The sequence below is a fragment of the Protopterus annectens genome, chromosome 8.part0, assembly GCF_019279795.1.
Source record: "Protopterus annectens isolate FY-2018-M chromosome 8.part0, PAN1.0, whole genome shotgun sequence".
NCBI lineage: Eukaryota > Metazoa > Chordata > Ceratodontiformes > Protopteridae > Protopterus > Protopterus annectens.
The window spans coordinates 1,944,579,305-1,944,605,070 of record NC_056741.1 but is presented as its reverse complement, the minus strand read 5'-3'; the positions used below and the strand labels follow the sequence as shown (position 1 = coordinate 1,944,605,070).

At 41.9% G+C, this 25,766-nt stretch overlaps 1 protein-coding gene across 1 annotated transcript in view; it reads left to right on the top strand.

Moving 5' to 3' along the window:
* RANBP10 (RAN binding protein 10) overlaps window positions 1-25,766 on the top strand; it is a 1,949,085-nt gene that overhangs the window by 956,294 nt on the left and 967,025 nt on the right. The window contains exon 7 of the mRNA XM_044081464.1: window positions 14,095-14,207. Coding sequence (XP_043937399.1) covers window positions 14,095-14,207 — 113 coding nt within the window. The remainder of the gene's footprint in view (window positions 1-14,094; window positions 14,208-25,766) is intronic.

Here is a 25,766-nt window from a genome sequence, read left to right as displayed (position 1 = left end):
AGAGATAAAATTCATTCAGCGGCTGGTATCTCCCTTTCCCTCCAGATCCCCAATAAGACTCCCCACTGGCAGAACTATAGGCCTCTGTCCAACCAGTGCATCGTGTCCCTGCCCAAGTAGCTGACACCCACACACTTTGCGATATGACTTGCATACAAACACACAGACCCTCCTGGGGAAGGCTGGCACAGGTTCTCCAGCTATGCCCCTTCTGTACAGGCCATAAGGTAGTAATCACCACCACTAGCTACTAATAAGGCCTTTATCAAAGGGTGCCCAGTTGTTACTGTGTAATATTATTATCCAACTGGTAAATGTGGCTGAACAGTAAGGCTTATTTGGGGTGCCTTGGACAGTATCACTCTATACATGCAATGTACTCTAGAGCTTAAATTATCTCTACACAAAACAGCCACAGTTGAAAGGTTTAAAAATATTTAATAATAAATAAAAACACAAGACAATACTTACTACTACACAGTGCTAAGTCAGAGATCGCAGGAAAATGCTTAAAATAATACAGTAAAATAGTTTTGACATCAGTACAGAAAAACAGTAGTCTTTCTATTTCCTAGCTAAATCTAAGAGAAAACACAGTTCTAAAATAAACGTACATATAGAGCAAGACAGTGCTGGTGACGATGGATGTTCTGAAGACAAATGCAAAAATGACCTGTGTGTGTCTGTCCTTAAATTGGTAACACAGTACTAGTGACTCATTTCAGATTACATAATTTCTTTCTGGTTCCCAGGCTAACAGAAACAGAGTGCAACAGCCCTTTTGATCTTGCACCTGGTCAGGAAGCTACACAATAAAAGACTTTATAACACGCAAATTCTAGCAGTTAACTCTGGTCTCAAAACAATAGCAAAAATTCCTTCATCCAGACATCTTGGCTCCGAGTTTGAGATCAAAGAATTATACAGTGCTTGACTTATCAGCTTTCCTCCAGTAGAGTGCAGTGTGGTTACATTTTTGAAGTTCAACATTTAACAATTAGAATAAGTGTGTGGTTTACATTAATATTTACAAATGACAGAATTATCTACAAAATCCTATCTGGCTCGGCTGGCAGCCTTCACATGTCTTCACACACCATCTTTATCCTTCAAAACCATTCAGAAAGACTTCCTAGCCAAAAGTGGGGTCTGTTCTTGTTCAGCACAAGGATAAACTGTATCCCTGAATGTGGACAAATACCTCTTCATACCTTGCATCTCTTTACTATCCCTTCTTTACTCACTTCCTTACTTTATCAGTTTCTGTCACCTGGCTTTCTCTCTAAATATACCCATAAGCTTGTTTTTCTCACTGTGCATTGCAGTTCCTGCATGTGTTATACCGATGTAACCTTTAATTTCTCTATTAACTGGCTAAAATTTCTGTAACTGTATTAAATCATTGTCATGTAATTTGCCTATACTTAACCAATGTTTTCATGTTATGTCAAATTTGGTATAATTATTTAAATTGTATTTGTTTTTTGTATTGTGATATACTGTAAAGTTATTATTTTTAAAATGTTTTGTAATACTTCGACAGTTTTCTCCCTGGGCCTCCTCTGAAAATGGGCTCCTATCCAGTCGGACTTTCCAGTAATAAAATGAAATAAATTAATACAATAAATAGGATTCATAAGGAGGATATTTGAGGGGTCGGTGGCAAGAACTACAATGGGAGGGCTCCATTCTGACAAACTGTATTTGAATAGAAGAACCAGGCCAGGGCTTTCTTCTTTCCCCACAGTTATTCGCTTTATATTTAGAGCCATTGGCAAAAAAGATATTCATAATTTCAATGATACAACTGTTATGGTAGTCCGTAAAAGGTAGATTTATTTGCAGATGACGTTATTTTTTTACTTGTACTTGATGAATCCAGAAAAGGACATTTTGGTAGTGTGAAACATTTTAAGACCGTTTCAAGTGTTTGGGATATAAAATAAATGAGGGTAAAATAAAGGCTGTAGTGTGTACACACACATGAATTGGTTCAGCAATTCCCATACTTCTGGGGCCATTATAAGATGAAGTGTTTAGATGTGTGGATTAAAAAGGTTTCTGTTATGGAAGCTAAGGATATATGGGAGGGAAAATAAAAATTGAGAAACTAAAGCTCTTGATTGTGACAGTAAGTAGTACACGGGCAGTGACATTTTCAGTCCCTTCAGTCTTGTGTACAGGTCAGGTATATTTTATTAACTAGAGGAGAATAGTGATAAATAGTTTAAGGCATTTATCTGGGAGGTGAAGATTGCTGACATTAAGTGGAATAAGCTGATTCCCGCATAGAGCAAGGTGGATTAAGAGTACCTGATTTGAAAGAATACTTTCGAGCTATACAGTTATTGCTTATATACATAACTTAAGCAGAAGGTTAAAAATCAACATGGAAAAGGATGAAGAAACAGAAGTGAGATAAAAAAGCATCTAGGATTTTTGATAAAAGTCTGTAAGGAGAACTGCTACCATGCAGAATATTGTATTCGTAAACTAGCAGAGCATATTCTAAGGACTAAGCTAGTGCAAGAATGCAGATTTTTTATCAATGGGGATGACTGAAAGTAGGGATGTAGAAAATGGGCAAGATGGGTCTGGAATTTAATTGAGAATATTGACAAAGGAACTAAGGTGTTCTTCGTGTTTCACTGTTGCAGTCATTACATTTGGGTAATCTGCTGGCAGGTTGCCCTCAGTCGGCCTGAATTCCAAAGTCTTGGGTCCTGTGTCAGTTGCTGTCTTCTCTTCCATGACGTTAGGTAGTCAGGGGTATAAAACATGCAGCCGACACCATTTTCTTTAGTCTTTCTTGCCGCGCGGTGCCCGAAGCAGAAGCATTTTGCAAGTGCCGGTCGTCGGCTGACTACTATTATAATCGTGTTTTGAGTTTCAGAACCGAAGTCTTCACTAAAGCTAAGTACCCCGTTGGGGAAACTTTTTTTCTTGCTTTTTACCAATGTCAGAAAAAGTAAATAATTGTATTACATGTGGGAAGCAAATACCTCATAAGGATTTCCATTTATACTGTATTCCTTGCCTAGGCCCTGATCACAATGTGCCTGGCTGTCGGTTTTGTGCTAGATTTAACCAACACACTGTTAAGCGTCGGAATATTTTTGCATCAAAGTATTTTGGAAACAGATTTAACTACCTAGAAATGTCGTCAGATAGCAATCCGATTACCGGAGTACATAAAAAACGCAAAGAAAAGAACAGAGAAAGGCAGTCGAGATCCAAAACTGATGACGAAGCTTCTCCTAAGCCAGTCGCCGGTACTCAGTGAGGCGCTTTCGCAGCCCCTGATACCCGCTACCTTCGAGTCGCAGGCCTCTACCGACACCCATGTGGAGTCCGGCATGCCGCAAGATACTCAAGGTATTGGACCGACGGATGTATCTCCCTCGGATGGGTCCGGAGCCGCTAAGCAGGCACCGGCTTCTGAGGGTGTATTCAGACCTCAACATTTGTATATCAGAACGACGGCAGCTGCAAAAATCAGACAAAACCAACTTCTAAAAGTAAAAAACCGACGTCTGAGCCACGTGCACAGGCCTCTATGCCCAAAAAACAGATGATCAAAATGGCTGAAGACCTTATTACCTTGATCAGGGGTACCCATCCCCCTCCACATAAGAGGCCTAGGCAAGACGCAGATTATGAATCGAGCTTTCTATTTCTTCTGATTCCTCTTCTGATCAGGAATTATATTTACCTCCCTATGAGGATTCTGATGCTTAGGAATCTGTTCCATCTGCATCTCCTCCTGAGGATTATTCATTTGGAGAAACCTTGCATACTTTGAGGGAGCATTTTCACTGGGAGAGTCAAGACTTCTCAGAATCAGAAAAGAGGCTCAGGGATTTCCTTCTCCCTCAGCACAAGCCTTTAGCCATTCCCCCTGTTCTAGACATTGTGGATGATGTGTTTTCGGAGTCAAGCTTGACCCCTGACTCCTTACCTCCGGCTCCCAGTAAGCCTGACAGATATTACAGGGTCCCTGACGCGCATAAATTTCTATTTAGAAACCCTGCTGCTGATCCTGAAACTATTTCACAGGGTCCAAAGGGTGTTAAGGCCTCAACAGCAAAAAATCCCACCCCCCCCTGACAGAGATTCAAGGGCACTGGACAGATTGGGAAAAAAGGTTTATACATCTGCAACCGTGGCAATCAGGGCCTTAAACTGTCAATTGCATATGTTTAAGTACCAGCAACATGTTATGGGATTGCTGAAACAGAAAATTATGTTGATTTCAGAATGTGCAGAAAATAAAGAATTGCAGGAATTATTGCATGCAGCTGAACAAGTTGGAAAGCATACTTTGCAGTGTGGTTTTGATTCTTTGGAGGCCTCCTGCAGGGCCGCAGTTACTGGATCTGTGATTAGGAGGCATATCTGGTTAAAGGAACAAAATCTGCCTGGTCATGTTAAAGCTAAATTGCTAGATGCACTTTTACAGCAGGATTCTCTGTTTGGTATTAAGGCAGAAAAGGTTTTAAAGAAAATGGAAGACAAAGCTAAATCTATGCAGACTGTTAAAGACTACTTACAAGTGCAGCCACCAAGATTCAGTAGACACTGGCCTACAAAAAATTGGTCCTTTCCTGTGTTAGACAGAGCTCAAAGGGGCAAATCCAGACGCCCTAAGGGTTCCAGATACCAGGCGCAAGACTCATACAGGTCAAAGCAATGGGGCGCATCCACCTCCAAATCTGGAGGAGATAAAGCGCAAACCTACAGAAAGCAATCCCAATGACTTCCCTCTGCTTACACCAAGCACTTATCTTTTGGCAGCACCCATAGGGGGAAAATTAGCACTTTTTGCTCAAAATTGGCAGTTAATAAAGCAGGACAAGTGGGTACTAAACATCGTATCACAGGGATACAGATTCCATTTCCACACTCTGCCAATGGCAAAAGGTTGGTCAGATCTGCCAAAAAATTAATGGACAGAGGCACAGAAACAGGTTATGTCCCTCATGGAAATGGGGGCCATTCAGACAGTACCAGAACAGGAAAAAGGACAAGGTGTTTACTCGACTGTTCTTGGTACCCAGAAAGGACAAGGCCTGGCGGCCAATACTGGATTTATCGATTTGAACACATACCTGGACATTCCAAAATTCAAGATGCTGACTTTGCAGCAGCTTCTGCCGATGCTGGGCAAGAAAGCTTGGCTGGTGACTTTAGACCTAAAAGAGGCATACCTGCATGTCCCAGTAAGACAGTCGTGCAGAAGATACCTCAGATTCAAGGCAGGCTTAATGCATTACCAATTCTCTGCACTGCCCTTTGGCTTATCTACTGTGCCCAGGGTCTTTACAAAGTGCCTGGCACCAGTAATTGCATTTTGCAGACAAAGAAGTATACAAATATTATCCATACTTGGACGACTGTCTCATTCAAGCAGAGAACAAGGACACTCTTCTTCGACACCTGGCATTTGTGAAAAGGCTTCTAACATGCCTAGGGTACACAATAAGCGAAAGGAAATCACAACTGGTACCCTCTCAAAAGATAGCATTCCTGGGTGCAAGCTTGAATACAACTGCCCAGATGGCTTACCTCACGCCAGACAAACAAAGGCAACTGACTACTTACTTCAAACTGATGGCAACAAAAACCCAGTCTTCTGCAAGACAAGTTCTGCAGACTTTGGGATTCATGGCATCCTGCTAATTCCATATGCAAGACTGCATATGAGGAAACTTCAGTGGTACCTAAAAAGTTTATGGAGTCAACATTCACACAGTCTGGAAACAATGATTCCTCTCACTCCCTGCCTGCAACAGGAGTTTCTGTGGTGGGCAAAGGCCTGTCACCAAAACATGGGATGGCCCTTCACTCTACCCACTGCCATCCAAACCTTAACAGACGCATCAGATTATACCTGGGGGGCCCACATGGCAGGAAGATGCATTCAGGGCATATGGGCACCAAAACAAATGCATCTACATATCAACCAGAAAGAGATGCTAACTGTTCAAAATGCTCCAACAGCCTTCAAGGACTTACTTCATTCAGGACAACTACTGATAGACAGACAACACCACAGTTATGTGGTATATAAACAAGCAAAGGGGCACACACTCATACCCCCTTTGCAGATTAGCCATGACACTGTGGGACACAGCTTTAACCTACCAAATACATCTTCAAGCTCAATTCCTGCCAGGAAAAGAAAACACTCTGGCAGACGATTTAAGCAGAAATCTTATGGATCCTCACAAGTGGAAACTAAATCCACAAGTCTTCAGCATGATAACAGAGAAATGGGGGAGCCCAGACATAGATCTGTTTGCCTCTCCACAAAATTATCAATTGAACAAATTCTGCACAAGGACTTAGCACAGACAAGCATGGAAAGTGGACGCCCTATCCTTCAGTTGGAAAAACCTATCAGTTTACGCATTTCCACCTCAGCCTCTTCTACCCAAGGTCCTCCTAAAAGTCAGACGAGAAGCCAAAGATATTAATTGCCCCGGACCAGCCCTGCCAATACTGGTACCCAATCCTAAGGAACCTGTCTCAATACACAGCTTGGTCCTTGCCTCAAAGACCACAACTAGTGTCCCAACAAAACAATCGGACCCTGCACAATCAACTACAGACTCTGAACCTGGCAGCATGGCTAATCATGTAATCATACAAACGACACTTCTCAGTAAAGCTGTGATGGATGTCATTTTGGAAGCCAGAAGGCCTAGTGCTAGAAAATCTTATGCTGACAAATGGAAGAGATTCTGTGCTTGGAATCAAGCCAAGGAACTGATACCGCAGAACCACATATTCCTCCGTTATTACAATACTTGACTGAGATGCTTGACAAAGGCCTATCTTTCTCCTCAATCAAAATCCATGCCTCTGCCATTTCGGCTCATTACAATACAGAGCCACCACTCTTTACTCATCCTTTACTAAAGCAGTATGTTAGAGGAGCCCAAAATGTAAGGCCTCCTAGAAGATCACCACTACCTGCATGGGACCTCAATTATGTGTTGGAAAAGCTCACCCCCTGCCTCCATTTGAACCAGCTGTGACTGCAGATATGCAGTTCTGATCATGGAAGACAGCTCTGCTATTAGCAATTACTTCAGCAAGAAGAGTTTCAGAGCTACAGGCCCTCATGGCTATAGAGCCTTTTATCATATTTCACCCAGACAGGGTGTCTCTGAGGACAAATCCTACTTTTATGCCTAAGGTGGTTTCCAGTGTGGCTCTTAACCAAACAATTCATCTGCCAACCTTTTATCCAAATCCGCAGAACAAAGGGGAGAGAATTCTGCATTCCTTGGACATACACAGACAGCTAAGATTCTACTTGAGCAGGACAAATGCTCTAAGAAGAACTGAGCAATTACTAGTGTCATATGCTGCAGGATCAGAAGGAGACGCTATTTCAAAGCAGACAATTTCAAAGTGGATAAGCCACTGAATCCGTTTCTGCTACTTACACCATGGTAAACCTGTGCCAAGGGCATTAGGTCTCATTCCACCAGAGCTGCAGCTGCTTCAGCAGCCTTTCTCAGAGGAGTACCAACCAAAGACATTCTAGAGGCTGCTACTTGGACTTCTGTTCACACCTTTACTCATTACCATTTGCCTCTCTACTCTAAGTCCAGGGCAGGCTTTGCCCTGCAGTGCTGCTGGGCCTTATAGCTGCACCTAATGCTGTTTAGCTCCAGCCTCCCAACCATAGCTTTGGGATTCTACCCAAATGTAATGACTGCAGCAGTGAAACACGAAGAACATAGTACAGTTGTCTACACTTACCATAAATGTAGATGTTTGAGTGTATTCACTGTTGCAGTCTAGGTTACCCTCCCGCCATCCCCCTGTCATTCTAAAGTTTATCTTTCCTTCTCTATCCTCTACAACCTATGTGGTGTGTTTGCTTGTAGAGGAAGGTAAAGTTTATTTTGATGCATGTATACACACACACACACACACACATATATATATATATATATATATATATATATATATATATATATATATATATATATAAAATATTGCTACCTTTTTGGGGGCACCTGACATCGGGGGCAAGAAAAACTAAAGAAAATGGCATCGGCTGCATGTTTCATACCCCTGACGGCCTGACATCATGGAAGAGAAGACAGCAGCCGACGCAGGACCCAAGGCTTTGGAATTCAGGCTGACTGAGGGCAACTTGCCAGCAGATTACCCAAATGTAATGACTGCAACAGTAAATACGCTCAAACATCTACATTTATGGTAAGTGTACACAACTGTACTTTAGTGGGAGAACATTTGGGAGGGAAAGGTAGTAGAATGGGAAGAGGCTAAGCAGAAGTTTGGACTGCAGATTAGAGACTGAATTCTCAGACTTCCTCAGTTTCTCACAGTTAAAATGTATCCATAACGTATAGAAAATACAAAAACACACCGTATAGGGCAAATGTGGTACTGCTCAAGCAACAAAAATAAGTAATAAATAGAATCAACAACAGAGCAGTCCACAAACTATGCAGTCCATAAAATAAATCCACCATAAATAAATTAAAAATGTTTTATTTCAAAACTGGTAAGCGCTTTCACATAGGAGCTTCTTCAGACCATGATGCTCTGTTGATTCTATTCATTACCCATAACATACTCTTCTTTCCCGACAAATGCCCTTCCCTTAATCCTCTGCTTCAGTGGTACTCTACTCCAGGGTCTGTCTGTTCTACATAACACAAACCTACTTGAAGTATAGCTACTCTGGTGCCTCCTTATATTCCACATATGTATGAAACGTGGAACTCCCTTCACACAATCAAATTGGTATCATCCTCTAATTGCTTCAAAGATTAAATGATTTTCTACTTAATTCCTAGCTTTGCTCATATGCCTGCCTCTGTTTAAAATAAGATCACTTTCCCAGAATCCTTTCTTTACTACCTCTACACACCATTTCTTTAATTTGGTCTCACACTAATTGATGGTCTTTTAACTATGAAACGTCTTGTATTCACTCTCCTTTTCCAATCTTTCCCTTCTGTACTTTATTTGTTTATATTTTGCATAAATCAGTAACTTCTGCTTCCCTCCTCTCTCATTTCTTTCAATGTTGACTCATATTTTGTCTTTACTTAATAGTGAATACAGTTCACATGTCAATCAAGTGATTAATCTTGAGCTTTTTTCCCCAGGTCTCTGCTGAAAAGGAGTCTTGTGTGTCCCAGTCGGACCATTTCCAGTAAACAAAATATTTTTTTTAATTTTTGTGTGAAGCATGTTCTTACAGAAAATGTACCTTATAAAAAGGGGTGTTAGCTGCTTATTTCTCATAGACACACCTCCGCTTGAGCTAGTATGTGCAAATAGAAGGTAAGCTAAACCAGTTTACTTTGCATCCATTTGTGAAGTATAAAGTCTGATGTTCATCGTGTTTCACTGTTGTAGTCATTACTCTTGGGTTATCCTGCTGGCAGGCTACCTGCAGTTTTTCCTGAATTCCAAACTCCCGGTCCGGCGTCGGTTGCTGTCGCCTCCTCCCTGACGACATTGCACCAGGGGTATAAAAGATGCAGCCAACGCCATTTTCTTCAGTCTTTCTTGCCGCGCGGTGCCCGAAGCAAAAGCAGTTTGCAAGTGCTGGTCGGCCAACTCCTGAGATTTTCGAAATCGAATTTCAGATCCGAAGTCTTCATTAAAGCTAAGTACCCTGTTGGGGAAACTTTTTTCTTGCTCCAGATCCATGTCAGAAAAAGTTAACAATTGTATTTCTTGTGGGAAGCAAATACCTCATAAGGATTTTTACTCTTACTGTAATCCTTGCCTAGGCCCTGACCACGACGTTGCTTGTTGTCGGTTTTGTGCTAGATTTAACCAACGCGCTATAAAGTGTCGGTATGATTTTGCCTTTCATTACTTCGGCCGAAGATTCAATTATACTATGCCGTCGGAGAAACCGACGACCGGAATTTCTAAAAAATGCAAGGATAAAGACAAGGACAGGCATCCGAGGTCCAAAACCGATGATGAGGCTTCCGATAAGCTAGTCGTTGGTTCGCCGGTTCTCAGTGAGGCGCATTCGCAGCCCCTGACGCCCGCTACCTCAGAGCCATAGGCCGCTTCAGACTCCCACGTGGAGCCGACTGGGCCTCTGGAAACTTAAGGTATTGGATCCTCGGAAACTATTCCCTCAGATGGGTCCGGAGCCGCTGTGCAGGCATCGGCTTCTGAGGGTGTTTTCAGACCAACTCAATTATATGTAAAGCCATCTTCAGCTTCCAAGCCAAAGACTAAAGCAGCTCTAAAGACAAAGAAACATGTACAGCATTCTCCAGGACAGGCTTCCATGCCTAAAAACACATGCTCAAAATGGCCGAAGACCTTATTACTTTGATCAGGGTTTCCTCTACCAGTATCAAGCACTTATTTTTACGAGCTCCCTTAGGGGGAAAACTGGCACTTTTTTCACAAAACTGGCACATGATCACCCAGGACAAATGGGTCTTGAATATAGTGTCTCAGGGCTACAGGTTCCACTTTCACACCCTGCCAAAGGCAAGAGGCATGCCAGACCTGCCACACAATCAATGGGCAGAGGCACAAAAACAAGTTTCATCCCTCATGGACATGGGGGCCATTCAGCGAGTACCACTACAGGAGCAGGGACTAGGATTTTACTCACGACTTTTCTTGGTACCCAGAAAGGACAAAGCCTGGAGACCAATACTGGACCTGTCTATTCTAAACACTTTTCTGGACGTTCCAAAATTCAAAATGTCGACTCTGCAGCAGCTTTTGCCCATGCTCTGCAAGAAGGCTTGGCTCGTAACTTTGGACCTAAAAGAGGCATACCTGCATGTCCCAATCAGACAATCTTGCAGAAAATACCTCAGATTCATAGCTGGATCAATGCATTACCAGTTCTCTGCACTGCCCTTTGGCTTATCTACTGCGCCCAGGGTCTTCACAAAATGCCTGGCACCAGTAATTGCTTTTTGCCGACAAAGAGGAATTCAAATACATCCCTACTTGGACGACTGCCTCAGTCAAGCAGAGAACAAGGACATTTTACTAAAACATCTGGCATTTGTCAAAAAATTACTAATTTGCCTAGGGTACACAGTAAACAAAAAGAAATCAAAGCTAGTACCCTCTCAAGAGATAATATTCCTGGGTGCAAGCTTAAATACAACTGCCCAGATGGCTTATCTCACGCCAGACAAACAAAGGCAACTGACTTCTTACTTCGAAATGTTGGCAACAAAAACCCAGTTGTCTGCAAGAAAAATTCTGCAGGCTTTGGGCTTCATGGCATCCTGCATTCTGTTAATTCCATATGCAAGACTGCATATGAGGAAACTGCAATGGTATCTAAAAAGTGTTTGGACTCAACATTGCCACAGCCTGGAAAAATCAATTACACTCATTCCCTGCCTGCAACAGGAGGTTCGATGGTGGGCTCAGGCCTGTCACCACTACAAGGGACAGCCTTTCACTTTACCCACTGCCAGGCAGACAATAACAACAGATGCGTCAGATTATGCCTGGGGGGCCCACATGGCAAGAAAATGTATTCAGGGCACATGGCCCACAAGCCAAATGCATCTTCATATCAATTTAAAAGAAATGCTGGCTGTACAAAATGCACTGACAGCTTTCAAGGATCTCCTTCATCCAGGACAACTGCTGATAAAGACGGACAATATTACAGTCATGTGGTACATAAACAAGCAGGGAGGCACGCATTCCTACCCCCTTTGCAGAAAAGCCATGATTTTGTGGAACACAGCACTGACTTATCAAGTACACCTGCAAGCTCAATTCCTGCCAGGAAAGATAAATACTCTGGCAGACGAACTAAGCAGAACCCTCATGGATCCTCACGAGTGGAAACTAGATCCACAAATCTTCAGCATGATAACAAGGAAATGGGGACGCCCAGACATAGATCTATTTGCCTCCCCTCACAACTGCCAACTACAGAGATTCTGCACAAGGACCTCTCACAAGCTAGAATGGAAAGTGGATGCTCTGTCATTCAGCTGGGAAAACCTTACAGTATATGCTTTTCCTTCAGTACCTCTCCTCCCCAAGATACTCCTAAAGGTCAGACAAGAGAAGTCAAAAATTATCCTGATTGCCCCAGACTGACCACACCAGCACTGGTACCCAGTCCTAAAGAGCTTGTCTCAAGGCCCAGCCTGGACATTGCCTCAAATTCCTCATTTACTGACCCAATAGAACAATCAGATACTGCATAGCCAACTCAAAACCCTAAATCTGGCTGCATGGCGGATAATGTAACCATTCAGAACACACCTCTCTCCAAAGCAGTTATGGATGTTATTCTGGCGGCCAGGAGGCCCAGCACCAGAAAATCATATGCAGAAAAGTGGAAGAGATTCTGTGCTTGGAACCAGGCACAAGGAATTGACATGCTTGTACCAAATATTCCTCAGATTTTTACAATACTTAACTGAGATGATGGACAAAGGCCTATCCTTTTCGTAGATTAAAATTCATGCCTCTGTCATTTCCGCTCATTACAATACGGACCCACCTATTTTTTCACATCCACTACTAAGGCAGTACCTCAGAGGGGCCAAAAACATAAGATCCCCAAGAAGAGCACCAATACCTGCATGGGACCTCAATTTTGTCTTGGAAAAACTCACACTGCCTCCTTTTGAGCCAGCTAATACAGCTGAGATAAAATTCTTATCATGGAAAACAGCTGTGCTCTTAGCAATAACTTCAGCAAGAAGAGTCTCAGAATTACAGGCACTAATGGTGGTTGAACCTTTTATAATTTTCCATCCAGACAGGGTTTCTCTGAGGACAAACCCAACATTTATGCCTAGGGTAGTGTCCAGTGTGGCTCTTAATCAAACAATTCATTTGCCTACATTTTATCCGAACCCACAGAATAAGGGGGATAGACTTCTACATTCTTTGGACATACACTGACAGCTACTCTTCTACTTGGACAAAATGAAAGCTTTCAGAAAATCTGAGCAACTCTTAGTGGCATATGCTGCAGGATCTCAAGGAAAAGCAATCTCAAAGCAGACAATTTCCAAATGGATAGCCCACTGCATTCGTTTCTGCTATTCTCAACATGGCAAATCAGTGCCTAAGGGCATCAGGCCACACTCAACCAGAGCAGCAGCCTTCCTCAGAGGAGGACCAACTAAGGACATTTTGGAGGCTGCAACTTGGGACTTCAATGCACACTTTTACAAAGCACTACTGCTTACCCCTTTACTCTAAATCCAGAGCAGGCTTCGCCACTGCAGTTCTGCAGGGCCTTGTAGTCGCTCCTAATTCTGTTTAGGCCCAGCCACCCAACCTCAGCTTTGGGATTCAACCCAAGAGTAATGACTGCAACAGTGAAACACGATGAACATAGTACAGTTGTGTACCAACCATAAATATAGATGTTTGAGTGTATTCACTGTTGCAGTCCAGGTTACCCACCCACCATCCCCCTTTTCGTTGCTTAGTCTTATCTACACTTCTCTATATTATACAACCTATGTGGTGTATTTGCTTGTAGATGTAGAATATGTTTTATTTTAGTGCATGCTGTTTTATTGGCATAATTTTTTAGCCTACCCTACATCTGGGGCAAGAAAAACTGCAGAAAATGGCGTCGTCTGCATCTTTTATACCCCTGGCGCACTGACGTCAGGGAGGAGGCGACAGCAACTGACGCCGGACCGGGACTTTGGAATTCAGGCCGACTGCGGGTAGCCTGCCAGCAGGATAACCCAAGAGTAATGACTGCAACAGTGAATACACTCAAAACATCTACATTTATGGTAGGTACACAACTGTACTTTTCTTGAGTGAGACATTAGTTTTGCAGTATGTGTAAGTTCCATTTTGGTATCAAGAAATCAGATACGTTATTCTTTCCAGGAATGTGATGGTGCACAGTTCTGTTCAGTTAATAAAGGGAACCCAAACTTTGACCTTTCTATGGCAAAAATGTATTTTATTTAGTCACTAACGTAGCTAGTACTATGAGTTGTTAATGTAGTAGAAGGTGAGGTTTTTTCTCTGTTATTTGATCATTGGTTTCATATTTGAGTATTTTCATTAGTCTGTACCTTTTTATTTTAACTGCAGCATGGTATCATCCTACCTGGTGCATCACGGATACTACACTGCAGCAGCTGCATATGCCAGAGCAACAGAAACTGCTATCCAGGAAGAACAGACTTCAATTAGAAACAGACAAAGTAAGTTTCTAGCCACATACAGCTCATACTGGTGGACTTCCTTTGTTTTATTTATTTCTTTTTCAGGCTTTTCACATTTTGCTGTGTTGACCATCAAGTCTCCTCCCTGTCTTACTTGGTCCATTCATTCTCTCTCTCAGACTTGCCAGGGTGAGAACTATTTGGAGGGGCTGTAATTTAGGCAGACACTGGCAATGTGAGCATTTTTTGAGTACACCTCACTAACTTGGGTCGGGTGGAAATAGGTACCAGCATTACCATGGGGACTCATGGACCTTCCTCCACGATTATTCACTGCTGTATATTTGCTAGTGAAAACTATTGCCAAGTAGTGGCTTGGTGAACCATAAGCATGCCCCCAGGATACCTACTTCACCACCACCACTTCGAAGGACTATGGATGCACACATCCTGCTTCAGTCCCCTCCCATCCCTACCCTGCCAGTGGTATTAAATACCTGTGTCCCTCTCTGCCCCTGAAACACCTCCTTTGTTTCTAATTTCCTATGCATCTGTCAAAGTCCTTCTCCTTCAATCTTTTGCTGTCCTTTGGAAGGTACAGCAGTGGTACAGAAAGGTCAGTCTGTGACTGAAACTACCTTTTTAATCAGTTTTGAGGCGGTTTTTCTTTAAGAAAAAACATGTACTTAAGAGTAGCATGGGGTTGATGACATATGTGTGGTCACTTGCGCAGTCTTCAGCCATATGGTGTGCAAAACTTCTTTATTTTTGTGCCATTCACACAATACCCTACTGAGCTCCTTTGAATAAGAGCCTGCTGAGGAGGATAAACTATCTTAATGGATGTTCCGTTTTTCTGCATAGGCTAAGGTAGCAATTTCAGCTTGTTAAGGAGCAAGTAGAATTGAGCAAAAATGCCAGGTAAATCCGCAACTAGCCAAGGAAATATGAAGTGAAATAGTAGCAGTGTTCTAAACGCAAGTTTATTACTTTTTCAGCCAACAACATACGTTTTCGCTGCTGTCCGACAGTAGCTTCATCAGAGAAACTGACAGGCAAAAAGCACCAAACATTTAAAACTAAAAGTGACGTAGGTACGTTACAACACATCACTGAAAGTCACACAGAACCATTCTCATACAATAGCTTTGTTGTATGTATACAACAATAAATTGCATGTAAAATCAAAATTGTCAACAGTATTATGTTTAAAAATAAAAGCAATTCATTCCACAAATCTATGCATTTGAAATAACATTCATTGCGAGTATAATATGATGCGTTATAATTCGCTAGCTCTACTGCTTCGCAATTTCAAGCAGGGTTTAAGGAGTTGATATACGAGTTCATACGAATTATCAGTCATCTTAACAAAAATTATACATTCTATATTAAAAAGTATTTTATATAAAAGGTAGATAAATGATGGTAAAAGGTAATACAACCGTATTATATAAAAAAATAAATATGTCTAATCAAGTATAAATGTTTAAAATTCTTATGTCTACTATAATTATAAGCATGATTAACATTTAAAACATTATGTTCTTAAATTAATTTTACAACCTGTGTATTCATTAATTAGGAAATTTTACCTCAAAGTACTCCTTAGTTTTAGTATGCAAGTAATGTTGCAGTTTTCATTTAACCCTGGTGTACTAAACGCGTCTAATGTTAGTTGCCATTCTAATTCACATGCTTCTAAAAGTAATGAAAAAGGACCACCTCTAATAGTGAAGGGGACATGATCTATAGCTATAAAGTGAAAGCTGTGGCCAGGGTTGTTAAAAATGTGTTTCACCAGAGCATTATCACTTTTGTTTTTCTTAATAGCATAAATGTGTTCATACAGCCTTTCACGTAACTTACGGTCTGTTTTCCCTACGTAAAAGGCTGAACAACAATCACATGTAGCTAAGTAAATAATAGATTTAGTCTCACAATTAAGTTTATAATTAATATAATATTTTTTATTTCTAATAGTAAAGGAATTTAATATTTTCAAATATTTACAATATTTACATAAACCACACATAAATGTCCCCCTTTGTCTTGAGGTGATATCAATTTCTTTATTTCTTTCCAATAACATTTTAAGGTTGTTACCTTTCTTGTATACTATGATAGGATTGACTCCTAATTTTTCTGATAATTGTAGGTTACTTCTAATGAAGCACCAATTTTTAAAAACTATTGACCTAATTTGATTAGAGTTGGTGTTAAAAGTAGTAATAAAACTGGTGGTAAATTGTTTAGCCAACCCAATATTTAAACCACTCTGGTTATCTATAGTATTTATAATTGAGTTGTCAAAAGTGGGACTAGGAGGGTCCCTTGTGATGTTATACATATCTTTAGCAAGCAATGGGATGTAAGTTCCGTTTGATCGTTTTAGTTCAACTTCTTGAATAATCTCGTCAATGAGTGCTGGAGGGTAACTTTGGTTAATAAACATGTCCCTCAATAGTTGACATTCTGCATGGAAAGTTATGTCAAGGGTACACATCCTTGCTACTCTAATAAGTTGCCCTTTAATTATTGACCGTTTGTGTTTGAATGGATGCGAACTTGTGAAATGAAGGAAAGAATTGCAATAAGTTGGTTTTCTAAAAATGGATGAAAAATACAATCCTTTTCTGGTATCCTTATTTAGTTTAACATCCAATTAATCAATTTCTGAAGTAGAAAAATGGTAAGTAAATCTAAGGAAGTTGGTTGTGGAATTAAAAAAGCCAATCAAGGCAGAGGCCTCACTTGCATTCCCATGAAAAAGAATGAAAATGTCGTCAAGGAATCTGGTATAATATTTAATAAGTGGCATAAAAACTGGGTTGTTAAAAATATAATGTTTCTCCCAGTATGCTACAAATAAATTTGCCACACTAGCGCCACATGGTGAACCCATTGCTATCCCTTGTTTCTGTAAGTAATGTTCTTTATTAAAAATAAAGAAATTAGATGTTAAGATGATGTCTAACAACTCTGAAACAACATCAATTTCTCTTTGGGTTGCGTTAAGCTCTTTCAAAATCAGTATTATCCATTCTACCGCCTCGTTATGTGGTATAGAGGTGTATAAATCGACGACGTCAACTGTAAGAAAGTTGTAAGAGGCGTCGAAGTCCAGATTATTAATATTACTAAGAAATTACCAAGAATCCTTATAGATTTCCGGGATATATTTTATATATTTGGAAAGGATTTGACTGTATTTGTAGCAAATTCTTCTGTGTAAGCTGTAGTAGCTGATTCATAGCATTTATAAGTGTTTGCTGTACCTGTTTCTGCCTGTTTTGTGAAAAAAAAGAAAAAAAGAAAAAAATATCTCTTGTTTTTCCTGCTTTACTAGTTTAGTCCAGTTTCAGAGTTGCTGATTCCTGGGCTTTGGTTGTAGTTCCTGTGTACTGTTTCCTTGCCTTATTTGGGGGAAGGGAAGCTACCTTGCTTACCAGTGGGAGTGGGAAGCATTGAGCTGCCTTTTGTCCAGTTTTGTGAGGTTTCAGCCAGTAACTAGTAGTTTATTGGTCGTTTTGGGCCAGTTTCTAGCTTTTTCCAGCCCCCTGGTATAAAATGCGCTAAACGCGCGTTAGCGCGATTTAGAGCGATTTAGTGCAGAGCTGCCACTGTTGCACACTAGGGCAGTGCCGGTTAAGCAGGTTTAAACTATTCGGGCTACCTAAAGTCCACTCTTCAAATTTTCCCTTAAAACTACCTTCCTCGAACTATACTACTGATCAAATCAGCGTATCCTATAACTAAAAAGATCAACTCTACTTGACTCCAAGTAGACTATTCTCTATCTATTAAACCTAGCACTTGCTCCTACAGTACTTATTACCTTGATACGGCACTCTTGTCATAGATAGTACCCCAAAAAGGCAACCCCCCATTTCTCGGTCACCCACGTCCCCGAATCTTTTTAAAGTTTTCGTCTACCCTTCTAGCATGTCGAGGGATCAGTTGCTAGTGTCCTCTCCTGCTCAGCTGGTGAACCTGGGAATATTGAGGCAATGTTTCAATTGCCTCATGTACACAGACAACCCTTTCCTCCTCCCACAAAACACAAATACATGCGAGAGATGCAACTATACGGCCAAACTGGAGGCTGAGCTCTCTCAACATAGGACTGGCAAGACCAGTCAGGAGGAGAAGGTTACCACACACACTATAGACCCAGTCTCACATAGTACCATTACAACCTCAAATCATACACATAAACACACAAAGACATACTCGGAGGCTCTGATCAAAAATCTACCAAAACAGCAGAGGCCACCAAAGCAGACACCCAAACAACCACCACCTCAGAACACAACACCCGCAACACATAGACCTCACAGTCAGAGTGTCAAACAGTCACAGCCCTTAAGGCCAAACACAATGCCAGACACACTAGTCATTGATGACTCCATAGTCAGACACACTGATGTCCCGCTCACCAGACTGAGTAAGGAGAAGGTCACAGTAAGCTGCCTGTCGGGCGCTAGAATCCGCCACATAACGCAAGCACTCAGGTCTCTCAACAGCAGGTACAAATATGACTCAGTCATTGTCCACGCTGGTGTAAACGACCTGAGACGCACCTCCTTGGACTACATGAAAAGAGACATTGAGGAGCTCTCTGATTATGTAGCCCAGGCAGGTATGACCCTGACCTTGAGCAGTATCCTACCTTCACCAAGAATGATGCCACAATACAGAGATAAGATGATCAGCTTTAACAATTGGCTTAAACACTGGTGTCATTCAAAGGGGATCCAGTATCTGTCTGCCTGGGATGACATGCTGGACAAGCCACGCTGCTTCAAGGGACGGCTTGCACCTGTCACCCTGGGATTCGGATATTGGCAAAGGCTCTTGCCACCCCATAGTGCCTTTTTAGGCAAGGCTCAAATTCTAAACCTACCACCCTAGAACACAAAAAGGAAAAAACTAAGGGTAATGCTGCTCAATGCCAGAAGTCTAAATCTCAAAATGCACGCACTCGAGGCCCTTCTCAGTATGGAGAACATCGATGTCTGTGCTGTGACAGAAACCTGGTTCAAGGCTCCTGAGAGCACCCCAGCTATCAGGTTTTACCTCATATCATGCGTTCCGGCCCCAAAATCCGGACAATACCAAGAAAGGAGGGGGTATCCATATTCATCAAGGACACCCACACCTCAAGACTGGTGGCAACGCACGATGCATCGGAGACCATCCAGGTGCAATTAACCATAGGCAAGACTGCTCTGCAAATTGTAGCATGTTACAGGCCACCCTCACAAACTCAGGAAACTCACATGGCCTTCCTGAAAACACTAGAGGGATAAATGTATCACCAAACACCATCATACTAGGTGACTTCAATTACCCTAATATAGACTGGGAACACTACTCAAGCCCAAACACCCTAGCCCAAAAGTTCCTGGAATTCATAAACTCAAATGCCATGGAACAACTAGTCACCATCCCCACAAGAGGAGATAACATACTTGATCTCATCATCACGAACATGGGAGCACAATGTTCAACACCGAAGTATACCCCTCACTGGTGAGATCAGATCACAAACTAATCTCGCTGGAGGTCCTCATCCCACCCCCACCTGAAATAAAAAAGACCACAGTAAAGAACTTCTCAAAAGCCGACTTCACACTTCTAAAGACTAGTGTGGTCTCCTTTCAGGCCCCGAGGGCGGAAAACAATACTCAAGCCGCTGAATCACTTACAAACGCCTTCTACCAGCACCTGCAGGACTGCATGGATAAGGCAATCCCAAGCAAAACAAAGACTCTTTGTACCAAAGGCAAGCGTCCAGTCTGGTGGACCCCAGCCATAAACAAACTCTACAACAAAAGGAGGAAGCTACTACAAGATAGAGCAAAATCCTTAAAAGGTAAGACACCCTTGATCACTATAAGTAAAAACTAAGAGCTCTCATAAAATCATCCAAAGCAAATTTGAGAGAAAAATAGCTAAAGACTCAAAAGACAATCATAAGGCCTTCTTTAGCTATGTTAGAAACCTAGGAGGAAACTCCCAGATATGCTCAGAACTAGTTCAAAATGATGTGAAGATTACTGATCCTACAGACATTGCCAACATACTGGCTGACAGGTTCAGTGCAAACTTCTCCCCTCCCCAAAGGGAGAGATATCTATACCAAATGAGTGCAGCCCCCAAACATCTCCAGCGCCCAAGTGAGAACTGCTCTCTCCAAAGCAAAAACACAGCATCCATGGGACCCGATGGTGTCCCCGGCTGTGTGCTCCACGAACTCAATGAGGAATTAAACCCACAGCTAGGACAGCTGTTTAATCAAAGTCTTACCTCTGGATACGCACTCCAGGAGTGGCGCACTGCAACTGTGGTCCCACTTCACAAAGGCGGTGCCTCCACAGACCCTGGAAATTACCGCCCATTAGCTTGACAAGCCTTATCTGCAAAGCCATGGAGAGGATCATAATGGACCTCATAAATAAAGACATAGGAATTTGCAGACTTTGGATCCAACCCAGTTTGGCTTTGTCAAAGGCAGATCATGCCTTTTAAACTTGGTTGACTTTTTCGAAACAGTCACCAAAGCCATTGATGAGGGAAAGGCAGTCCATACAGCCTACCTCGATCTGGCTAAGGCCTTCGATACAATACCCCACTCGGGTATCATTGAAAAACTCATCAGCTTAAATGTTAACCCATACATCACAAGATGGGTTGCAAACTGGCTGAGTGACAGAACCCACAGGGTCAGAGTTGCTGGTGCCATGTCAGACTCAAAGCCTGTCACAAGTGGTGTCCCACAGGGCTCAGTCCTGGGCCCACTCTTGTTTGGCATCTACTTTTCCAAGTACAAGCAAACACAGGAGGGTTATGGCTGACAAAGTTTGCAGATGACTGCAAACTGGGCCATAGTAGAAAACACATCTGACACAGATATCCTTCAGAAGGGTCTCACAGAAACGGATAACTGGTGCCAGAGCCACGGCCTAAAGTTAAATGCCAAAAATGCATAGTCATACCCTTCGGGAAAAACAAGGTTACCCCTAGCTACCAAATAGGTGGCAATCCACTGAGCACAGAAGAAGTTATCAGGGACCTGGGAACCCAGGTTGATAGTAGTCTGTCATTCGACACCCATGTAGCTAAAGTAGTTAGGAAGTCCTTCTACATTGCCCACCTTATCATGAAGGGATTCTCATCTAGATCAAGGGAGGTCATAGTCTCCCTTTACTCATCACTCATCAGACCAATGATTGAGTACAATGCCCCATTCGAATGTATCTGACCCGACACTTGCAGCAGCTGGAGAGGCCACAAAAGTTCCTCACCAAAAGGATAAAGGGTCTCAAAATCTGTCCTATGCTGCCCGACTGAAAGAACTCCAGCTCTATTCAGTCGCACCGCTTGCTCAGAGGTGACCTTTGCCTAACATACAAGGCCATGTCAACCCCAGATTTGATGAATATGCTTCACCTCAAAAATCTAGATCCATCAGAGCCACAAGGGCGGAGACTTAAACCTCGACACGGCTATTAATAGGACGTGCTGGAGGGATAGATTCATCACCCAAAGACTCCCTATGCTGTGGAACAAAATCCCGGTACATGTGAGGCAGAGCACCTCGCTGGCCTTGTTCAAGAGAAATCTTGACCAATGGATGGGAGATCGCAGATATACCCCAGGAATTACCTCAGTGTCACTGCTCGACAGAGGCACAGCAAAATAATGGGTATAGTTCCCCATACTAAAGGGGTGGCGTAAGCCACAAAACAATGGGCTAGGCTTATAAATGCCCTCGGGCAGATAGCCTAGTATGAACCTATGAACCAATTGTGCACAGGGGTATGTCATCGACCCACGGCCATCAATAAGGGCTTGCATAGGTGGATTATTGAGGTCTTTGTGTATCTTAGGGATCCCAGAGATGATAGGAGTCTTAGGAAAAGGAATGTCAATGTAATTGTAAGTATCAAGGTCAATCTTAGCTCCTATAAAAAGGTCTATAAAATAGCCTCTAATTCTAGAATAAGATACATTCATTTCATTTACCGAGGATGAAGTGTAAGCTGGACTTTGTAATACTAACATCATTTTCATGATGTAATCAGAAATATCAAAGATGACTAAGCCACCACCTTTATCTGGCTTTATCACCCTCACTGGTGAGAGGCAAAGATTGTTAAAAGCTTTCACTTTATAGCTATAGATCATGTCCCCTTCACTATTAGAGGTGGTCCTTTTTCATTACTTTTAGAAGCATGTGAATTAGAATGGCAACTAACATTAGACGCGTTTAGTACACCAGGGTTAAATGAAAACTGCAACATTACTTGCATACTAAAACCAAGGAGTACTTTGAGGTAAAATTTCCTAATTAATGAATACACAGGTTGTAAAATTAATTTAAGAACATAATGTTTTAAATGTTAATCATGTTTATAATTATAGTAGATATAAGAATTTTAAACATTTATACTTGATTAGACATAATATCTATTTTTTGATATAATACGGTTGTATTACCTTTTACCATCATTTATCTACCTTTTATGTAAAATACTTTTTAATATAGAATGTATAATTTTTGTTAAGATGACTGATAATTCGTATGAACTCGTATATCAACTCCTTAAACCCTGCTTGAAATTGCGAAGCAGTAGAGCTAGCGAATTATAACACATCATATTATACTCGCAATGAATGTTATTTCAAATGCATAATTTGTGGAATGAATTGCTTTTATTTTTAAACATAATACTGTTGACACAATTTTGATTTTACATGCAATTTATTGTTGTATACATACAACAAAGCTATTGTATGAGAATGGTTCTGTGTGACTTTCGGTGACGTGTTGTAACGTACCTTCGTCACTTTTAGTTTTAAATGTTTGGCGCTTTTTGCCTGTCAGTTTCTCTGATGAAGCTACTGTCGGACAGTAGCGAAAACGTATGTTGTTGGCTGAAAAAGTAATAAACTTGCGTTTAGAACACTGCTACTATTTCACTTCGTATTTCCTTGGCTAGTTGCGGATTTACCTGGCATTTTTGCTCAATTCTAATTTCAGCTTGTTGCTGTCACTTTGAAGCTGGGGGAATCACTCATGAGTTCTTTTGGAAAAGTTTGACAGACAAGACCGATCTGACCTGGAGACAAATTACAAAGTTAAGATCTCCTGTATGTGTAGCCCTTATAATGGGCATACAGCTGTAGGAAGTAGAAGCAGAACAGGATATGGTACTTTGGCACTGTGTGGCCAGTAGCTGCTAGCAGAGCTTTTAAGTAAAAGCTGAGATTGTCCTCCTTGGACTGTTGGCTCATCTTGTGTATCCCGTCATATAGTATTATTGGATGGATTAAGGTATTGTGAATCTCTTTGGTTGCTGGTTACAGCGCAAGAAACTGTGTGAGAGCCCATTCTAATGAATGTCTTCTGGGAATACACTGTTTATTTATTCATTCAGAGCTAGAATTGTTTTATTTAACTTTTGAAATTAGTTCATTGTATACCATTCTGTAAATTATTTAAGTATTTGAAATAATTTTAGAAGGTGTCTGCAAAGCGTTTCTTAGACTATTTAGCTTTTCTATAGATTATATCCTATTCAGACTCCCTTATGTTACAGGCTCTTACAGTGCTTGCGGAAAAATGCTTGGCTGTGCAATGAAAAACTCAAAGAAATGGGTGCAAAGGAAACATGAAAATATTATCTCTTTCGTTCTGTTTTAATACATTCAGAACTTCATTAGAAAAATAAAGAAGTGTAAAAGCAGTAAAGACATTTAAAACATCCACCCCAAGTCAGATGATCTTACTGACCAATTGCAGACCACAGTGCTTCACAGGTTCTTAGTGATATCAACTGAAACAACTTAAAACATTTTACAGCTTGAATGTAACATATCTGCAGTGTAAAAGTATTACAGCTTGAATGTAACATGTCTGCTATGTAATAACATGTTCTTCGTGTTTCACTGTTGCAGTCATCACACTTGGGTTATCTGCCTGCAGGTTGCCCTCAGTCGACCCGAATACCAGAGACTTAGTATTTCTGCGTCGGATGCTGTCGCTCCAGGACTGACGTCAGGGGTATAAAAACAGGCAGCCGATGCCATTACATCAGTCTTTCTTGCTGAGGAGCCCGAAGCAGAAGCAGTTTGCAAGTGCCAGTCAGCCGCTACCTGAATTTTCGTTTACGAATTTAATAATCCTGAAGTCTTCTAAAGCTAAGTACCCTGTTGGGGATCCTTTTTTCTTGCTCTAACCGATGTCAGAAAAAGTTCAGTTGTCTTGTCTGTGGAAAGCAAATACCTCACAGAGACTTTCATTCTTACTGCGTCACCTGTTTAGACCCAGACCACGACACCCCTCGCTGTCGGTTTTGTGCCTTATTTAACCCCTGAACCATTCGTCATCGGTCTCTTTGTCACTAAATGTTTTCGCTGTTGATCTCTGTGTTCTGAAATGGCTTTGGTAAGCCATTCGACTACCGGCATTCCGATAAAACGTAAAGATAAAGGCAGAGACAGACCGCATAGGTCCAAAACTGCAGACGACGCATCCGTTAAGCTAGTCACAAGTCTGCCGGTACTCTGGCGCTTTCGCAGCCCCTGATGCCCGCTTCAGTGGATTTTGCAGGCCTCTACTGAGACCCATTCAGAGTCCGGTATGCCGTGATGCTCGTAATCGACTATGGAACCTGCGGATGTCTCTACCTTAGATGGGTCCGGAGCCGCTGAGCAGGCACCGGCTTCTGAGGCAGTTATTCACTCAGCCGATGTTCGGCTCAAACCGACAACTTTTTAAACCAAGACTACCGAGTTTCTTAGGCCCAGAGTATGCACTATGCCTAGAAGAAAACCGATGACCAAAGTGCATGCACCTGCTCCCGTGCCGCAAAAACACATGCTTAGAATGGCTGAAGACTTTATTACTCTGATTAGGGGAAGTCAGCCTTCCCCTGCTAAGAGACAGAGTCCAGTCCCCTTCAGCTTCTACAGACCAGGAGTCTGATGAGACTGAAATTTCTGATTATGAAGACATGCCCTTATCTGCTTATGAGGATTCAGATGCAGAGTAATACATTCCCTTTGCCTCCCCTCCAGAGGATTTTTCTTTTGGTGAAACCTTGCATACCTTACGAGAGCATTTCCACTGGGAATGCCAAGACTATCCTAAGTCCAAAAAGAGACTCGGGGAATTTCTAGAGCTGCCTCAACACAGGCCCTTAGCAATACCCCCTGTCCTGGATGCTGTGGATGATGTTTTTATGGAATCCAGTCTTACTCCTGACACTTTATCTCCTGCCCCTAGTAAACCAGACAGGTACTACAGAGTACCTGACACTCACAAATTTCTTTTCAAGAATCCTACTGCTGACCCAGAGATCATTTCCCAGGGGCCTAAAGGTATCAAGGCTACTGGAGCCAAGAATCTCACCCCCTTCGAACAGGGATTCCAGAGCTTTGGACAGATGGGGTAAGAAGGTATATACATCTCTGCAACTCTTGCTATTAGGGCATTGAATTGTCAGATGTTCTTCATCTCACATTGCTGCAGTCCTGACACTTGGGTAGTCCGCTGTCCCAGTCGGCCCGAATACCAAAGTATTAGGC